Below are 20,715 nucleotides of genomic sequence, written 5' to 3'. Positions count from 1 at the left end.
TTTAACAGTGAAAGATTCTTTATGGAACTCCACAAGGAGTATCAAGTGTAGCGATTGTAACAGGGTCAGCCATTTGGGCCTCATAGAATATGAATTCCCTGGCTGAGACTGTTAAACTGCTCCACTCAGGGAGCCCTGGCTGACAGATATAAACAGGCATGTCAGAGGTCTTGCTCTCTCTGACAGCTGGTTCTGCAGAAGCTGGATCAGTTCGAGAATTTTACACATGTAAATGAAGGGTAACTTGGTGATATGATATCTTCATTGAAATTATTTCGTCATGAGTTCAGCATGGTGGACTAATCATTTCTCTCTGGTTTCCCATGCTTTGAGTAGGAGGATCAAGAGAATGTGGATCAGAAAGGAAGAAAATGTTGATATCAGACTGACATGCAAGTGAACACCATCTAACCTGCTTACTGCACTAATGCATCTGCCAGAATGTGACTTCTTTAAAAATAGCATTTTATGAGGAAGGTTTGTTTTCCTCTCGAATCTTGACAGAGATGTGTCATATATTGAAACATGATTTACAAAATGTTTCTACCAAGGCACTGCCTTGACTGTGACTCTAATGGTGATGTCAGCACTTATGTTGTTATATATCCAGATCCTTCCAGTCATGCTCTGGTGATGTAAGTCACATTGTGCTCACTGAATAAAAATTGGCTGATGAGTTTCCTACATCAAAACAATAACTTGCATTTCTAAATTACTTCATAGGATACAAAAACACTGAGATGTCCCAAGGCTGTCAGTGGTGCTACATAAATGTAACACTTCAGCAAGAGGAAAAGATATTGTTTCCTGAATGTTCAATCTGTGATACTAACAACCTCCTGATGTGTTTCGCAGCACACAACCTGCAATTAGCCATGGTTTGTTTACTCTCAGGTAAACTATACAACTAAATATTCCTGAATGCTAAATGGACGACATGCAATACCGACTTCAAGAAGTAATGGCACCTTTTCATTATCTGAAGACAGAGGCTTTGGGAGTTACCGGTGTTGTGAGTTCGCTGGAATTTTCAAGTTCAATTTTCGTCCTAGACAGATTAAGAAAACCTTGTCGTAGAGCAGAGATTTTCAGAATTGCAGACTTTGTGCATCAGCTGATCCAAAGGAATTGAGATTTCCTTTTGGAAAGGTCAGAAGGAGAAAATGCTGGAGAGCAATTCTATGATCATGTTGAAGATTGACAAGAGGCCACCTTAATGCCAGCTTCATGTGTATTAAGACATACAAATCTCTACCAACCTCTTCCGATTAAAAAACTGTATTCTGTGTCTGAATGATTGTGCTTTATGATCCTTCTCAGGAAATAATCCAGTAAATTAAAAAGTACCATCCTCGACTCAATAGCAACATACTGTTCTGAGTCAAATCCTGGTTTCAAGACCACTGTACAGACTGTAGCACAGATCCTTCAGTGCAGTACTGTGAGATATGAAGGCATCTTTGAGCTATAAAACCAAGCTGTTTCTGCTCTCTAATGAACACAATGGATCCCACAGCATATTGAAGATGACAAATTTCTTAAGATGTTCTAACCAATGTTTATTCTTTACCAAGCATCATGAGAAAGATAACACAGTAACTTGTCTCTCTCATTGCTGTTTGCTGACTGATATCATGCATAAATGGACAGACGCATCTCTTTTCAATACAACTATGGATATGCTTAAAAGTACTTTAACATATCTTAAAATGAAAAAGCTATTTGAAGGTTTTTTTTCATTCTTTACCAATAGTGTTTCAAATCTTCATAAAAAATGACAACAATAACAACAAAAGATGGAAAATCAGTGGATGTGTTGCAAAGTATCAAATTCTGATAAATGTATTTTTACAATTTGTTTTAGATCTTGCACTGCTGTAGCTGTCTCTTATATCTGCTCAAATCTAAAGTTGTTTTCACTCATAACTTTAAACTCCTGTAATATAGTGCTGCTGAATGCCTGGATTCTGTGATGTTCTGGTTAGATTTGAACCCATGCTGTCTTCATCCCAGTGCAGCTGATAGGCTTGAAGTAGCAGATTTCAGTGCATCAGCAGCAATGCCTACTAGACACAAACTGTTACTCCCTCTTTAAGATTTTGAAGGGTTCGGTATCAGGTTAGGGTTGTATTGATGTAGTTATATTGTCATGTCAAGAAAAGTGGCAAATTTACTCTCAGTCATTGCATCCCTTTTGTTTGGCACAAGCTCATTTAGAACAAAGATCTATATTAAAATCAAATGTACAGTCTCAATTAAGTCCTGAAAGCCCCGATCTAGGGTGTTCTTAAAGCCACTCTGATACAACTGCTCTTAAATCATCTTCACAAATTCTTGGTCTTCCGTGAATAATAGGGTGTTTCTCACATTTGTGCCATTTATTGGAGATGGGGATTAGGTACAATAGTTGGGACTATCACTATGACGTAAAATGAGATTTCCCTACTGCCTGTGAACAACGTTTTGTTGAGATGAACATCATTCAGTCTTCCAAGATGTTCATGGTTCAATCCCTGGCATGAACTTCACAATTCCGCTCATATGGCATCACAAAATGAGGAAGAGGTTAAGATCACAGTTGAATTTAGGTTTAGGCACTAGACTGACAGTACGTCAGGAACGATGAGCCTGGTATTTCTCCACAAGTACAATAATGAATTCAAATGGAAGCTCCTCAGCTGAAGGCAGCCATTTCTCAATCCTCAAAGGAGAGATGGTTCTTTCTTATCATTCTGTCCCAGATCTTTCACTGGGTGAAATTTTCGCTTACTAAACCAGGCTTCTTTCTGTAAGTATTCAGCATCTGTGAAAGAGACAACACATATTCATTTCAGAAAATGTTCTCTGACTCACAAATCAGAAGCAATAAAAGAGAGAGAAAACCCATGGTCCTGTAAGGGCTGTGCTTTGTCGTTAACCTAAACCTATCAGTTCTCTTCCAATTTTTCATTTTCATAGCAGCTGCCATTGATTCCTCCTTGTACTTTACTAAAGGGTCTGATTCCTCCTGTACTTTACTAAAGGGCCTGAAGCTAACTACTCTTTCAACTTTGGCATTTTTTTGCCTCTGGCTGTCTTTGAATAGATAACAAAAATACAATAATATTACAGACCAGTTAGCAATATCTTTCCACTTGTACATCTGCAGACATTTGTAAATATGGTCTCAGATGCCAGCAAGTGTTTTTACTTTTCAGACAAATATTCGGGATATGTGATATTCAGCAGTACAATGTTCATGAAAAGGTGCAAAGATAACCATGTCACACAGGGTTCTGGTGTAACACTCATTCCTTGAGTCAAAATTGCATTCTGGGACTTGAGGACGTTAATCAAGACTGAAACACTAATTCAGTATGAGAGGAGAATTGCAAAGCTGGAGGTTCTGTCTTTTGGATGAAACATTACACAGGATTCTGTTTGCTCTCCCAAATGGATGTAATAGATCCCATGACAATATTTTGAACAAGAGCAAGGGTGTTATCCTTCATGTCCTGGCAAATATTTATCCCTCAATTAACGTTACCAAAGGCAACTTACATGGTCACATTCCTATTTATGATATTGCAAACATTGAATATCACACTTCCCACTACGTTGCAACAGCAACTAAAATTCATAAGGGCTTTGTAGGCTACAAAAGCAGTTTGACACACCCACAGTTATGGAAGACATAATAAAAATGCAAGTCTTGTTTTCCTCTGTGGTGTTTTTCTGCTATGTCTTTTCTTTTTCTAAGCCTACCTCCAGGATATTCTTTCTCTTTGTCCCTTCTGAATTCGCTGTTGTCATTTGAAACTACTTTACTGCAGTCCCTGCCTGGAAATGCATGAAAAGAAGAGTTCTCACTGTGATGTTGCCCTATATGTTAAATAACACCTCCCAGCTAAATTACAGACATCAGCAGAGGAGAAGACTAGTGATAAAACACTAATATATAGAAATGAATACATTGGTCATATTAGAGCCTCATTTCAAAGTAGACAAGACAGACAGTATGTATCATTCGTAAGCTTCACTGCTTTTTCCTTTAGGGATATAAGCAGTTGGAAGATCTGACACTGTTTTTCAACTGTTCAATTCAGAAGTCTTATCTCAGTGCACAGAAAACATGAGGACCCCAGTTGAATGACTGCTTGTGATGAATTAGCCATCGTGCTCAGCAGTAGCAATTTTACAATTGGCCTGACTTCCAATGAATGCAGTAAAATCAGCCATTTCATTACTCCTGCAGAAAGTTCAAGAAGGTGAAAATTGGGTGAGAAATGTATTAGGTTTGCCTTCATACTTTAGAACATTGCTAACATTAACCATCAAAATGCTGACATAATTTCGCAAGTTCCCAGAGGGAAAATATAGAACTCCGTCACAGAGTGGGAGTCCATGTCTTGTGTAACAGAGGAGAAGAGGAAGAGAACATTGAGTGGACTGTTATTCATTTCCACAAAGTATTATTGGAATAATTTTCATTTCTAATAGATCAAAATGTTCAATGATAAAAATTGATTCAAACAAATAAGCAGTTATGTTTTAAATATTGATGTACTACTCCTGGAGATTAATTTCAAATCGATAAAGCTATTTCAAGAAATTGCTTTGCATCTGTAATTGCCAATTTGATTCTGAATTCATTTATCAATGTGAGTAACTGCAGCATTTTTAAAATTTATTTCATTTCAGTCTTTGGATTATGAAAGATCTGCTTTTCACACATTGCTGATTAAAGTGGAAAATGAAGACCCAATCATGCCTGAGATTAGTTATGGTTCCAGTTCTACCACAACCGTGCAAGTCACAGTTCTTGATGCGAATGAGCCGCCTGTTTTCAATCCTGACCCGACAATTGTAGTCAAACCGGAGAACATCGCAGTAGGCAGTGTTATTGTGACATTGAATGCAACTGATCAAGATATCCTTCAGAAACAGACAATTAAGTAAGTGTTCTATAGAATAACAAGAAGTTTTTATAATGTAAATTTAAAGACCAGGAGCAAATGTGGTTGATGTGAATCATAAAATGGTTTTAATGTGCATTTAATGGTCCTGAAGTCATGCACTCAAAGTGCAGAGCAATGCATGCTGGGGAAATAATGGCATAATGGCAAAGTCATTGCATCTCAGGATGCTGATTCAAATCTCTTCTGGTGGAATTTAAATTCAAATTGATAAATCCCAAATTGAAAGCTAGTCTGTGTAATAATGAGTGTGAAACTGTACTTAATTGTCATAGAAAAACCCATCTGGTTTGCACATGTTCTTTAGTGAAGGAGGTCTTCTGTCCTTATTTGGTCCAACATGTGTGTGACTTTTGACTTCTGACCAACAGGAATGTGACTGACTCTAAACTGCCCTTTTACAAGCCACTCAGTTCAAAGGCAATTAGGGAAGGGTAATTTGAGCGGCATGGTGGCTCAGTGGTGAACACAGCGCCAGGGACCTGGGCTCAATTCCAGCGTCTGGTGAATGTTTGTGTGGAGTTTGTACATTCTCCACTGGGTGCTCTGGTTTCCTCCTACAATCCAAAGATACGCAGGTTAGATGAATTGGCCAGGCTAAATTGCCCCTAGTGTTCAGGGATGTGAAGGCTAGGTGCAATACTCAGGGGTAAATATAGAGTAGGGAAGGGTCTGGGTGGGTTACTCTTCAGAGAGTCGGTGTACACTTGTTTGGCCAAAGGGCCTCTTTCCACACTGTAGGGATTCTATAAATGCCAACCTTGTTAGCAGTGCCCATATTCCATGTTTTTTTTAAATGATGAGCTAATATAGTTGATAGATTTGAGGAAGTTAAGTGTTATGTTCAGAAGTGAAATGACCCCTTAACATTCTGATTGCTCTTCTGCATGGAGCCACAGTCCAGATGTCTAGTCTAGGTGCAAGAATGGAGCAGATACTGAGAAATGTGTGGCTTGCTGACCTAGGTGATGATTTGTTGCAGAATACAAAAACTTCACTAAGTGAAAAGGTAATGCAATAAACTAAATGTGTTTGCATTTTCCTAATTAAAGAATGAGTTTATAGAATAACAGTATCTTCTGTTAAAACATAATTGTTTTTAGCTGACAAAAAAAATCAAAAATAGAAACTAAGTGATAGATTGAAAACAGTACGAAATCAACACCATTATAGGTTCAAGAACACAACAGGAATGAAGGTCTTGCCTTTTAAATGACTGGTATGTTTAATTTATTAAGTGAACTCTAACAATTTCCTTTAAGTGCACTAGGAAATATGTTTTACAGAATGTAATTGTTTCTTCGGCATTGTATTCTGAAGAATTTGTCTCATGAGCAGATCTGACAGTGTTTTACATCTTAGGCTCTTTGGGCTGGATTGGCATGGTTTAGCTTTTAAAAAAACTCATGATTCATATGCTTCAAAGATTGTCTGAATGCTCTTAGCTAAGAGTCCAGAAATTCACTAGTCTGTTGAATCAGCAAAACCCCAGGAAAAACGCTGTTTAATTGACAACTCTAACTCTTTGAGAATAGGCAATGCTTATTTACACAAAAATAAAGAGGATAAAAGTGCTTGCAGATTCTGCTATTGATACTTGAGATCATTTTCAAAATGATTTGTGTAGTGTAGGCTTTTAGCAAATCCAGAATGCAACATTTACGAATGAGGTGTACCATTTCTGGTTATATTTGATCTTACCTGGGAATAAAGGGTGAGTTTACTGCTAGTTTATTAATCGGTCATTCAAATTAATTCAGGTGTCAGTGAACAACAGTCAGCAATTGGTTTTAGTTGTCAGAGATGTCCTTGAGCATAATTTCGATCTTGTAGTTCAGGAGAATGTGGTTCAGAAACACCCAGAGCAGTGCCAATCTATCTAATCTTAAGTGTTTACCTGTAGCGTGTAGCCTGATGAATCCAGTGGAGCTAGTCTCAGGAGCAGAGATGTGCTTTGTGGAGGTTTTGTATGGAGATAGGAAAAAGAGGCCATTCTGAACATCTCTGTTCTAGATCACGATAATTCCTCAATGCTGGTTTCCTGCACTATCTCCACATCCCTTGGTGCCATTTGTCTCTAGCAACTTATAACTTTTGTCTTAAACCAGCTTAATGATTGAATTTGCACAGCCCATTTGGGGAACAAGTTTACCACAATATTGAGTGTAAATGTTCTTCCTTGTCTCAGTTTAGAATGGCCTGTCTGATATCCTGAAATGCAATTCCCTGATTCTCGAGTCATCAGCCAGGGGAGAAAGTCTATCTGGTTCCACCCTGTCTTTCTGTAAGAATTTTTAAACTCTCAATAAAATCACTTCCCATTCTTTGAACCTCTGGGGAATATAGATTTGGTTTGCTGAATCACTCCTCAGAAAACAAACCCCTGCCATCAAAGGAGCTCATCTGGTGAATCTCCTCTGAACTTCCTTTCTGGCAAGTACATCAGATTAGGAGATTTAAATTGTGCATTACTCCGGCTAAGGTTTCACCAAGGTTCTACACAAATTCAGCAAGATATCTTTATGTCCGCTCTCAAATCCCTTTGAAATAAATATCATAATTCCATTGGTCTTCCTAATTGCTTGCTGCATATACAAACTAGATTTTATTGATTCATGGACAAGGACACCCAGATCCATTTGGACATCTGTAGCACCCAACCATTTAAGGAATAATCTGTCTTTCCATTTCTTCTAACTTCACTCTTACTTACATTAAATATTCCATCTACCATGATCTAGTGCATTCAGTCACCAGTCAACATCCTCTCAAAACCTTCTTGCAACTTATTCTGTTGTAGTGTCATTGGCAAATTTGGTCCCCACATCCAAAACATTAATATAGATTGTTAATAAATGTGGTCCTAGCACTGACCTTTATGTTACCTCTAGAGTAACAGGTTTCTATCCCAAGAATGATTTGTTTATTCCTATTCTCTGCTTTCTGTTGTTTGTACAACAACTTATTTTAAAACAAAGAGATGAGAAAAAAGACTGATGATTGTTGTTGGGAACTGGCTTGTAAAGATAAAGGACACTGGAGATAATTTGGCACCAAGATGTTTTTAAACTCAGATTGACAGGTGTTTGGATGTTGAATTGGTCAATCAAGGGAGGACCAGTGCTAGCCTGACAACCCACTAAGAATGGTGAAACAAAAGAGAAAACAAAGATTGAACTGGTGCTGACCAGGCCGTTGGTTTAGAAGCTTCTGGACTCGGGAGCTGTTTTGAGGTTTAGTTCTTTCTTGTTATTCTATAGTTATTGACTTGTTGAAAGTTCTGAAAAAGAATCCCCGTCTGTCAGAAATAAGTAAAAGGTCTCCAGCAGTATATGAAGGCTGCTGGCATTAATCATTCATCAAAATTCAAACAATATACACAATTCAATGTGTTTGTAATACAACCTATCGTCAAAGGATTTCATGAAGGCCTGGTATTTGTCATTGAAGCAGCTAGTGAACTGGCAAATTGTGGTGCTCATAATTTCTCTTTTGATTTATCCCTTACCTGTGTCTATCTGTCAGTGTGGGGGTGGAGGTTAATATTCAGAGATGGATGGCTTAGATCATAGACATTAATTAGTTTGCCCTTGTTGTTTATCTATGTTCTGCTGAAGATACATTATTAATAATAAATTGTTAGTTTTTGTTTAAGTTAGAAACTTGGTGACCATGATCTGTTATTTGTAAAGTCTGATTAGGAGCAACTGAACAATTTTGAGGCTCATTGAAAGATTTAAGATCACTGTGTTGTGAATCCAGTGATGATGATTAATTTAGTTTGACTTGCTATCACTGTGTCATGACATCTTCACCAGTAAACTCCAATATGATTGTCAAACATGGTGTCCCATTTTTAATTTCATGTGATGCTACATCATTTTGTCACTCTTTTCTAACAACTTCTGAACCATGAAAATATAATTCTATATTTGTGAAATTTCAGATTTCTCCATCTTGATAACATTAGAAGTACATGTTTTTTTTTCTTAAATTTTTGTTAGATATTTCTTCTTCCAGTTTAACCCCATGCATAGATCCAAGTGTCAATTTGCCCTTTGCAAATACAATATTAAATAATGGAACGATAACAGAACATCTTACTTGTGAGCTTGCAGTCTGTGAGATTACTGGATTTTTTGGCTAATTGATCACAGGACTGTTGTGGGTAACTGTAGAACCCTTTAACCCATAGCTTATTCAATCTCAGGTCAGATAATCCAAGGCGCACAGATGACCAGATACTTTAGAAAGCGTTCTGTCGGGTCAACAACAGGACTTTGCTTCTGATCTCGCCAATGAATTAATCCTCTCCTTTCTTGGGGTATAAATGTTGGTTTTCCTCTTGAATTTGTATCCTACAAAATTGTCCCGATGAGGCAAAGGGAAATGCTTTGTAGACCAACAGGAAGCTGCAAGAACACAGCAAGCCAAGCAGCACCAAGAGTTGGAGAAGTCAGCATTTCAGGTACAACCCTTCTTCAGGACTGGGTGTGGGTGTGAAGGGAGCTTCAGAGAAAGGCTGGGGGAGGGTCTAGGGGAGGGTTTTGGGTGGGGAGAGGGACGGGATGGTGAGGCAGGTAGAATGTATGACCTGCTTGGTTGATGGGGGGAATGAATCCGATTAGTGGCTGGAAAGAAGGGTCGGCCAGAGAAATGGGAGGGAGAGGCTGGAAAGCAGGTCGGGGGATGGGAAGGGAGGCTATTTGAAATTGGAGAACTCAATGTTGAGCACTCTTGGATTGGCAAAATGTGTCTTTTATAGCGATACATAAATGATACAACTTTATGAATGGAAATGTGAATGACGAGCTTTGACTCTGCCATTGCTCCTTTTCTTTTGGAGTCTAAGAAACCAAAGGCTTTTATATCATTATTTTGCATAAGCACAGGTTGTCTTGTCTTGTCTCTGACTGGCCACTTCCACTATTGTTGAAATTGTAATCATCCTATGGCAAGGCGATTGACGGAAATGCAGTGCTCTTAGGAGTATAAGATAACTTTTTCATGTAAACCAGTTAATTCTGTAAAATCATCACTGTTAATTATCTTGGTACTGGCATGGCTTACTGTTTTGCCCTGCTCAGATTTGCAGTCTGAATTAAAGCTTTAGCTATGGATATTACCTCATATGCATAATACATTTCTTCAAACAGTCAGTTTAAAATGTAATGTATATTTGAAATTCTTGAATTTTTTATTTTTTGCATTCATTGGAACAATTTATTTCATCTCCTTGATATGGTCTTCCCTCCATGATGTAGCATGGCTTAATGAGGTAACTGAGAAGAGCAATATAGTGTTTATTCTGATTGAAGAAGATTGAAGTAGACATAATCTAAATCATTAAAATGTTTAGAGTCATTATGATATAGACTATTTAACTTGGAGTGGCTTTGCAGACATGGAAAACACAAGCTTAAAGTTAACAAGCCTCCTGTGATACAAGAAATGAGAAGACTTTATTTGTTCCCACAGAGTAGTCGATACAAGGGATAGCTTAATAGCAAGCAAAATAATTGTTGCTGCATCGATTGACTCCATCAAATAGAATCCAACCATTTTTCTTCCAGTAGATGTAGATTTTTAGAAAAGAAAATAGTTTAAACTAATTAAAATTGTGCATATCCCTATTGCAGTCACAGGTTCAGTGTCATATTATTGATGTGAAGCCAGAAGCAATTAATCGTGCTGTATGCACTCCAGTAGGACATATTGGGAAAGAAGTTGCCCTTTCTTAACCAGTGAGTCAAATACTATGAACACAAACATAGCAGTATGAGGCAAAATTGCATGAAACATACTGTGGATCTATATTCTGCTAAATGCATTAATTCAGCCTTGAACTTCAGAGGTAACGTGAGATAAAAGTGACTTCTCTAGCATCAGGCAGAATTTAACTGAGTATGTTATATATGGAGTTTAGTAAAATTGAAGTAAATGGAAATTAGGTATATAGCTTTTCAATGGATAGATTGTTAGTTAATCTAAACAAAGATAGATGACTGTGGTTATTGGAGGATAAACCAATCAGCATGAGGATATTGCTGTAGGAATCCCTCAGGGCAGTTCTGAATGTTAACTAGCATCAACTGTTTCATCAATGACCTTTACACCATCATGAGCTCAGAAGCCAGTATAGCTTACTGATAATTACAGTGTGACCAGTGTAATTTTAATCTTTGAGAAATGGATCATATTGTAATCAATTAGACTAACTGTAACTAATACACTGGGGTGTTTAGTTTAATCAGCATCTTTGACATGATATAACATTGCTACTTATGCAGTTAAAAGGAAATGTTATTAACATGTACCAAGTGCTGATCTGGAACAGACAGGACAACTAGCGTGTGTGAAACAGCTCTTCCTTTGTTCGTTCTTTGTTTTTTTCGCATTCTCTTCCTGCCTTACCAAAGCATCCAAGCATATTAGCATGAACAAAAATGGAGGTGTTTTGACCTACAGCACTGAAATGTCTAAAAATTTCTTACTGCTAAGTACAAAGGTTACTTATTGACAAGCCCTTTTCACCAAAAGAAGATTTACTTTATTACAAATACCTTGCAAAATATCAAGTTCTTCATCAAAACGTTGAATAGAAAAACAGCCTGTGGTGCAATTTACTTGCTATTACTTGCTATTATATACACCTCTGTCCTGATCAACCACTGTCTCCTATCCTTTCCTTATCTCACCATAAGGTAGTTCTCTTGGCCAGTTTCACCATCCCAAGAAACATTTCACGCTACTCTTCAAAGCTAATTAGTGACATTAATGGATTTGTTTAAGAACAAAGAAAGAACAAAGAAAATTCACAGCCCAGGGACATGCCCTTCAGCCCTCCAAACCAGTGCTGATCCAAATCCACTGTCTAAACCTGTCGCCTAATTCCTAAGTATCTGTATTCGTCTGCTCCCAACCTACTCATGCATCTGTCCAGATGGACCTTAAATGAATTTACTGTGCCTGTCTCTACTACCACTGCTGGCAATGTGTTCCAGGCACCCACCGCTCTCTGTGTAATGTACTTTTCAGTAGCCCCCTTAAGTGTTTCTCCTGTCACCTTGAAAGCATGACCCGTTGTTATTGAATACCACACCCTGGGAGAAAGCTTATGTCTATCCACCCTGTCTACACCCTTCATGATTTTTTGGACCTCAATCTGGTACCTCCTCAATATCCTTTTTTCTAATGAAAACAATCCCAACCTCTCTTCATAGCTAACACCTTCCATACCAGGCAACATCCTTGTAAACCTTCCCTGCATCCTCTCCAAAGCGTCCACCTCCTTTTGGTAATGTGATGACCAGAACAGTACACAGTTTCCTAAATGCGGCCAAACCAAAGTCTTGTACAATTTTAACGTGACCTGTCAGTTCTCATACTCAATAACACGTCCGATGGAGACAAGAATACCATATGCCTTCTTGACCACTCCATCCATCTGTGCCGCCACTTTCAGGGTACAATGGACCTGAACTCCCAGATCTCTTTGCTCATCAATGTTTGTTTTAAATTCCAGATGTAAATCACAGAATTTTTTTTCAAGTCACATTCCCAAGATAACTTAAGGTTTTATAAAGAAAAAGGTGGTATCTCAGCTCAGACAATGCATTAAAGATGTGAGGTTAGAGTCTGTATGTATTCCAATCTTGAGTCAGACACTACAGCAAACCCATGGATAACCTCACGATGCTGCACTTCCCTAGCTTCCACCTGAAACCTGTTAAACAGCCATCTGCTATGGACAAGCCCTGAGCATACACAGAATCTGTTCAGGTGAGGAGGAACACGATGGACACCTGAAGGTTCTGAAGGATGCCCTCATAAGAACTGGAATTGATGCTCGACTCATCGACCGCCAGTTCCGATGTGCCACAGTGCAAAACCGCAACAACCTCCTCAGGAGACCGACACAGGATGCAACTGACAGGGTACCTTTCATTATCCATTACTTCCCAAGAGTGGAGAAACTATGCTATGTTCTTTATGTTCTTCGCAGCTTGCAACACATTGTCAATGAAGATGAACACCTCAACAAGACCTTCCCTACGCCTCCACTTCTTGCCTTTAAACAACCACCAAACCTCAGACAGACCATGATTCACAGCCATCTGCCCAGCTTTCAGGGCAACATTGAGCACAACATCATACAATGCTAACTTGGCAACCACTGCAATACATGTCTGAGTGTTGACTTGGATACTACTATTACACATGGGGATATCATCCACCATGTACGTGGCAGGTATTTATGTGACTCGGCCAAAGTTGTCTATGTCATACATTGCAAGCGAGGATGCACCAAGGCATGGACCATTCACGAGACCAAGCAAAAGCTACGACAATGGATGAATGGACACCGTGCAACAATCGCCAGACAGAGATGTACCTTCCCAGTCGGGGAACATTTCAGCGGTCAAGGACATTTGGCCTTGGATTTTGGATGACCGTCCTCCAAGTCTGAGTTTGGGATACGCAACAATGCAAAGTGGCCAAGTAGAGGCTGATAGCCAAGTTCGGAACCAATGAGGATGACTTCAATCAGGATCTTGGGTTCATGTCACCCTACAGGTGACCCACTACACAATACACTCTCTCACACACAATTACACACATGCACACACACAGACACACACTCTTACATCCTCACACATGCTCTCTCTCAGGCACATACACACACCCTGCATCCCCGCATCCACACCTCTCACAGGTATGTACTCCATCACATTCATACACACATTCTGTGTGTGTGTGTGTCTCTCTCTCACACACATACACACACACACACACACACACACACACACACACACACACACACACACACCCTCTCTCTCTCTCATATGCACTCACACACACGTAAGTCTATGGGGTGAATTTGCATTTGCAGAATTGTATTTACAGATATATTCTATTTTGTTCAAAAAGCACTCAATCTGTAGGCAGTCTTTTTTTTGTAATCCATGTGACATTTTATAAATTCCTACTTTGGAAATAGAACCAGTCTGACTCAAGATTGGAATAAAGACAGACTCTAACTTCATACCTTTTAATGCATTGCCTGAGCTGAGATGTCACCTTTTTTTATATAAAACCTTACATCAGGAATGTGACTTGAAAGAAATTCTAGGATTTACATATTAATGAATCAAAACCTGCAATCCATTATAAAAAATGAAAGACTTAATAGCAATCTAGCTTTGTTCAATATATCGTATCAGTTTGTATGACACCATTATCTTTTGCTATAAATTCTGTGCCCTATGATCCTGCTCCACTATCTACCTGATGAAGGAGCAGCGCTCCTTCCAAATAAACCTGTTGAACTATAACCTGGTGTTGGGTGATTTTTAACAGTTCAACAACGGCACCTCCACATCATAGCTGAATGGTGGGAGTGAGTGCTATTTTGAATAAATCAAAATAAAGCTTGCATGTGTCTACCAGTTTTCTGATCTCAAGATATTCCAAAGAGCTTTGTAACCAATTAAGTACTTTAGATTTGCACAAAGCGAGCTCCCACAAACAGATAACGAGATAATCTGTGTTTTTTAACAATGTTGATCAAAGGATAAATATTGGCTAGGATTCTGAGGATATGTCTCTTGCTCCTCTTGAAAATAATTACTAGCTATGCTACTTAACTCTGTGATCTGCCTGTATTGCTCGCAAGACAAAGCTTTTCACTGTGCCTTGGTACAGATGACAATAAATTCAGTTCAATTCAATTCAATTCAATTCAATTCTATGGGAACTTTTATATCTACCTAGGTGACCAGATGGGACTTTGGTTACACACCTTATCCACAAAACAACACACCCAACAGTGCAGCACACCTCAATGTTGCATTAGATTTTTGATTAATGGTGTGTTTCTTCATAATATTTAGCTACAGTCCCACCACTCCCTGATCAGGTGGCAGATTTTGAACATGAGAAAGAGAAAAAGCACAAGGATGACATGGTGGTAATGAGTGTGAAGAAACTGAAGAGTAAATACATTAACCTTGCACCTTTAACACAGAAGATATTTTACAATAGTGGAATGGGAGGAGGGTTTCTCATGTTTCACTCCTTCAGTTGAGCGCTACCTCAGCCAACAAGATTAATGAGCCCTGAGTCCTCCTCGAGGGTAAATCTGTATACTGCTGGTTAGTCCTTTCTGTATGAAATTATGTATCACCTTGTTGAGACAGAGGAGTGACAACGCTGTGGCGAAACATTTTCACATGATTCTGGAGAGTCACTGAATTGTTACAATAAGAGGAAGGCTATTTGGCCCATCATGACTGTAGAAGCATTGCAAAAAAAAGCAAATCACTTTGAGTCAATTTCCTGCTTTCTCTCTGTAGCCCTGCAAACTCCTTTTCAGATTGGACTCTAACTGCATTTTGAATGTTTCAATTCAATCTTTCATCACCACAATCTCAGGCATTGCATTCCAGTCCTTAGTCTCTGATTGCTTTTGCCAAATATTTTATATCTGTGATCTTTCATTCTTAATCCTTTTGCAAGTAGCAATAGATTCTGGAACAATCACTGTTTGTAAGCTGTGGTATGTTGGTGTGAAATATGTAACAATGCTAATTGTGGTGTGGAGGTGCTGGTGTCATACTGCGTGGACAAAGTCAGATTATAGTCCGGCTATAGTTCAACAGGTTTATTTGAAATTACAGACTTTCAGAGGTGATGAAGGAGGAACGCTCCAAATAAACTATAACCTGGTGTCGTGTGACTTCTGATTTAGTGCTAATTGTGTGAGGACAGCTATGAATATTAAGTAAGAGTCTTAATTGGTCGAGATTGAGGGTGGATGACTGACCAGGGTCTAATGAATTAAGTAGCGTCTGTAGTTACTGGTACATTTGGAGAGTTACGACTTTCAAAGATGCACTCACTGACCTTGACCATTCAGTTTGTGCCACCACTCAACAATGCAGTTAGCCTGACCACAATGGCAATGAGCAGGCACAACAAAGTTGGCATGCTGCCTGTAACACATGCTGCATATTTTTGGGGTCTGTCCAATTTAGTCTCCAACATACTTGATTTTTTTTTAATTATGGGAATCAAGATCTGTATTCACATGAGCAGTATGGCTGTGTGAATTTCAATTACTATATACAATTAGTTCTATAATATAACCAAGTGCCTCAACGGCATTTATGCCGAATTTATTTATCCAAGCATATATTCGATGTAGAGCAAGCTCTGCGTTGTGGACTTGAACATCTAAACCACCTGGAGAATTTGCTGCAGTGATTACCAGCTCTGCTTGAAGCAAGAATTACAAAGATTTTTTTTTAAATTCTGTAAACAGGGATTTAACAGCATGAACAGCATGCAGACAATTAAAAAAGTCATATTGCATTGAAATACCTAAGGAAGCAAAATATACGTGTGGAATTGATAGTTGTATACAATTCATGACAAGGTATTTTTGAAAGCAAATAATTTAACCCATTGATTTGTATTCATCTCTATTCTTTGCAAAGGTAATCTTATACAGGAATCAAAACTTGTTGGCAATCCAACTGTTAGCATAGATTAAGAAAAAAACACAGTTGGAGTGTGACAAATATAGGAATTCATAACATTCTTTTGAAATATTATTGGATAAATAAGTTGGATTTACATTTATCATGTGAGCAAATGTGGCTGTTAATATACCCTTAGCTCCACCAGACCATAGAGTTGCTCTGAGAGTGACTGACGGTGGTTCAATCTGAGGGTCACCACTCCTCAGGCAAAGGAAGAGGTTGAAAAGAAGAGTCCTTCATGGTAATCTCAGTCGGTACAGGAATTGAATCCACACTGTTGGCATTACACACAGCCATCCAACCAATGGAGCTACCCCCCCCCCCCCCCCCTTAATATATCATCAACAGTTAAAATAGAAATTTCATTTTAATGTTTTTCTTCCAATTTTTAAAATAACTTAGTTTATGCAGTGAAATTACTTAACCTGTGAGGACTTAGTGAATTAATGAATTAGAGAACTGGTTTCAAAGGTGTAGCATCATCCTTTTTCAATTGCTTCCCAAATGCTGATGATACAGTGCCCACTGACCCCTTGCTTTAATTTCAATATTTACCGGTCAAGCAAAAGTATTGAAACATAAATCTGAAAGAAAACTAAGTTATGTCTATGCATATGATTATCTTAATTATTTGATTCTAAAATAAATGATAACAAGGATTTTTGAAAGTATCACACACAGCAGTTTCTAGAATTTTCTGGAATAGGTTAAATTGATGACAAACACCCTTAAATTTGAGCAGTTTCCATTCATAATTTCCCAGTTTTCTAACCAGAATACAGCACGCCAAGAATAGGAATTGGAAGTGAAACAACCAACAAGTTTATAATTCATTTTATTTTTGATTTCTGTGATTTCAACCAACTAGATATGTTTACCTATTTATATGATATGGTTAGCAATAAAGTTTTGGCTATTGAATACAACTGTTTGGAACATGAGAAGAAAGATTATTAGTAAAAGAAGTCATCTCACAAAAGCCTATGAACAGGAACTGTTGAGTTTTTCAAGACGAGGACTTTACTTTTTCCATAGTTTCCATTAAACATGTAGAAAATAATCATCCCCGAGACAATTTCACACTGATTAGATGAGATTCCCTACAGTATGGAAACAGGTCCTTTGGCCCAACAAGTACTCACCAACACTCAGAAGAGTAACCCACCCAGTCCCAATCCCCTCCATTTACCCCTGACTAATGTACCTAACACTATGGGCAATTTAGTATGGCCAATTAACCTGACCTGCACATCTTTGGGCTGTGGGAGGAAACTGGAGCACCCATAGGAAACCCCCGCGCAAACACTGGGAGCATGTGCAAACTCCACACAGCCACCCAAGGCGGGAATCGAACCCGGGTCCCTGGTACTGTGCGGAGATCCCTGTCTGTGGGGAGTTTCAAGGATTGCTTTCATATTTTTGACTATGGCATCTAGCAGTGTAGGAATAGTTTTGCATTAATACCTTTTACATTGTATTGCTTTGGCCTTAAAACAGATTACAGGTTTTGCCCTGATTGATCTGATGATTAAAATTTTGTTTAACGTAGGTAGATAAATAATCTCCAGAATCTCAAAAGTAATAATACTCAGCAATGATGCTGCCTCATTTAAAATTCATCTCTGTGTTCATTTGTGAGGGTAATTATAGTTTAATTGTGGACTCGTAACATTGATCAGAACCAATAATTACAGGATAAAAAATTCAGAGGAGAATGAGGCTTCTCAACTGGAAATGAAAAGGAATGCAAAATGAGGGACAAGAGGGAATACAATAGGATAATGATGTGACACATGATGCTCTTAGGCAAAAAGAAGATCCAGAGGGAGAATATTTGAAGTTAATTTTACCGTGGAAGTAATGCTGAGCTTCTTGGCTCTAAGTTCTAACCCAGACTCCCAACAGATTTGTTGCAGTCCAGCTCTTTATTGTTTGATCCTTATTATTCTGTTTGTCTTGTGACATGTTGTTACATAACGGTAAATAGATAATTTCCATTTATTAAGGAAATGATATTATTTAGACTTATAACAGCATTTGACAAACTACCAAGAAAATTCAATTATAGACAATATATTGCAGCCAAGAGAAACAAGCAGAAAATTGCCAATCTTAAGAATACATAGAGAAAAAAATGAAAATAGAAATAATTTCTAATTTGTTTGAATGTTGAATCAAAAGCTCATTTAAAAAGTAAACAACAATTTCTATGATTGTACCAAATTCACTGAGCCCACGACTGCTACCCTGCAATGATCTCGGTGGCAGTCAAAGTGCTTCATTTGGCAAATTTATCATCAGCATTGATTTGAATAGATGATAAATTGCTATTTCACAATTTCAGCAGGGGAAACAGTGCAGCAATGTGAAACTATAGAAGTAACTGGAACCAAAATGCTGCCTTTGTTTTTATGCAGTGAAACAAACCCTGTCCAGTAGTTGCATTCTTCAAATGTTGCAAATCTCCAGTATATCCTGTGCCCCTCTTTTAGTATGGCTCTCTATTTTAACTGGAAATTCTATATTCTAAGGTGTGTGGGGAAAAACCAAACCTAATACATTGAAATATTTAATTTATGGGCAGTTCTTACCCATAAAAACTCCTTGCTGTTTTCACTTTCATGCTTTGGAGCATTTGTAGAATAAAATAACTTACAATATAGACATTTATAATGGAAGTTGCCCATAAAAACATGAAACTGTAATTCTATAATTATGCCCTCCTATTGTCATGCTCCATTTTTAAATCTCTGTTTCTCTAACTCCACTATAAAAGAACCCTTTATACTCCAACAAACTCAATTCTCTCTGTCTCTCCAACTGACACAACTTGCTGATTAATTATAAATAGTATAAAATTGAAGTAAGGACAAATTGCATGACCTTAAAACTCAAATATATTTTATTGGTGTACATCTTATTTTTATTATTCTGCGTATTCTGATTCTGCTTTCCCCGAAGATTAACTTTATTTTGCGCTTCCAATGTATGATGCCTTGAAAGATTGTAATTCAGTGGAATGTTTGAGATTTACAAAAAGCATTGCAGGAAAATCAGAAGAAAGTATAAACGCAACCATATGATACTTCTGTTTTTTCTTGCCTGATTTTCATAATGCCTTTTGTATGCTTATCCTTGACTGCTCAGAGGAGGCATTGATAATGTCTCTGATGTCTGTACTCCCTATTTCCTAATCTCTTTTGAAATCTAATGCTTTGCCTAGTCTCCTCTCAATCATTTGCATTCTCAGTATCGAAAAATGTGGTGCTGGAAAGGCTCAACAGATCAAGCAGCATCTGCATAGCAGGAGAGTTAACATTTCAGGCATAAGCCCATCATCAGGAATGTTTTTGGGCAGGGGGAGGGGAAGGGGTCTGAGAGACAAATGGGAGGGCAAGGGTGGGGCTCGGGAAAAGGTAGCTGGGAAGGCGCTATGTCGATGCAGGTGGGGGTAATTGTGATAGGTCAGTGGGGAAGATGGAGCAGAGAGGTGGGAAGGAAGATGGACAGGTAGATAAAGAGAGTGGTGCCGAGATGGAAGTTTAGAGCTAGGATGAGGTTGGGGGGAGGGGAGATTTGGAAGTCGACGTTAATGCCATGTATACTCTCCTGTTCCTTGGATGCTGCCAGACCTGTTGTGCTTTTCTAGCACCTCACTTTTCAACTCTGACTCTCCAGCATCTGCTTCCTCACTTCCTCCTCATTTGCTTTCTCAGCAAATGTGACTCCAGTTACTTTCCCACAGTTGATTTCAACTTATTTTCTCAATGAATTCTTAATACTTGGGTATTCAAAGCTGCATCTAAATCTCTTTCATTTAGAGAGTTAGCTATGCAGTTTCAGGTCTTGTAATAAGTAATGGGTGGAATCTTGGCAGGCCCACACAACATGGGCAATGAGAGAAGAAGTTCAGAAAATCACATGAGACGTCTGTTAAGAAGCTCCTTGATGTTGAGTGCAAAACGTTCCATTTTCTAATCATGTGCTGAAGGCCGAGATAAAATTGTCACTCGCGAGCAGCAAAAGGCCTACATGTTAACATGTCAAGTTAATCTCACCTCATCAGTGCCCAATGTCATCGCCAACCGGGTCAGGTCTGCTCTGGGATTCGGTGATTCACCCTTACCAAACCTGTGCTGTACCGGGCAGGAAGATCGCTGAGAGTCTCGCACTCCTCAGGGATACGATCACCTAGGTGCACGACAGGGGGCTGGACA

The 20,715-nt window shown here is 38.5% G+C and overlaps 1 protein-coding gene across 1 annotated transcript in view; it reads left to right on the top strand.

The window, feature by feature from the left end:
- Nucleotides 1–20,715, top strand: part of cdh13 (cadherin 13, H-cadherin (heart)) — a 1,093,774-nt gene that overhangs the window by 986,231 nt on the left and 86,828 nt on the right. The window contains exon 10 of the mRNA XM_060837989.1: nucleotides 4,681–4,934. Coding sequence (XP_060693972.1) covers nucleotides 4,681–4,934 — 254 coding nt within the window. The remainder of the gene's footprint in view (nucleotides 1–4,680; nucleotides 4,935–20,715) is intronic.

Source organism: Hemiscyllium ocellatum, chromosome 17 (genome assembly GCF_020745735.1).
Source record: "Hemiscyllium ocellatum isolate sHemOce1 chromosome 17, sHemOce1.pat.X.cur, whole genome shotgun sequence".
In the NCBI taxonomy this organism is placed as follows: Eukaryota; Metazoa; Chordata; class Chondrichthyes; order Orectolobiformes; family Hemiscylliidae; genus Hemiscyllium; species Hemiscyllium ocellatum.
Note: the sequence above shows the minus strand (reverse complement) of the source record. Positions and strands in the feature narration are given on the sequence as shown.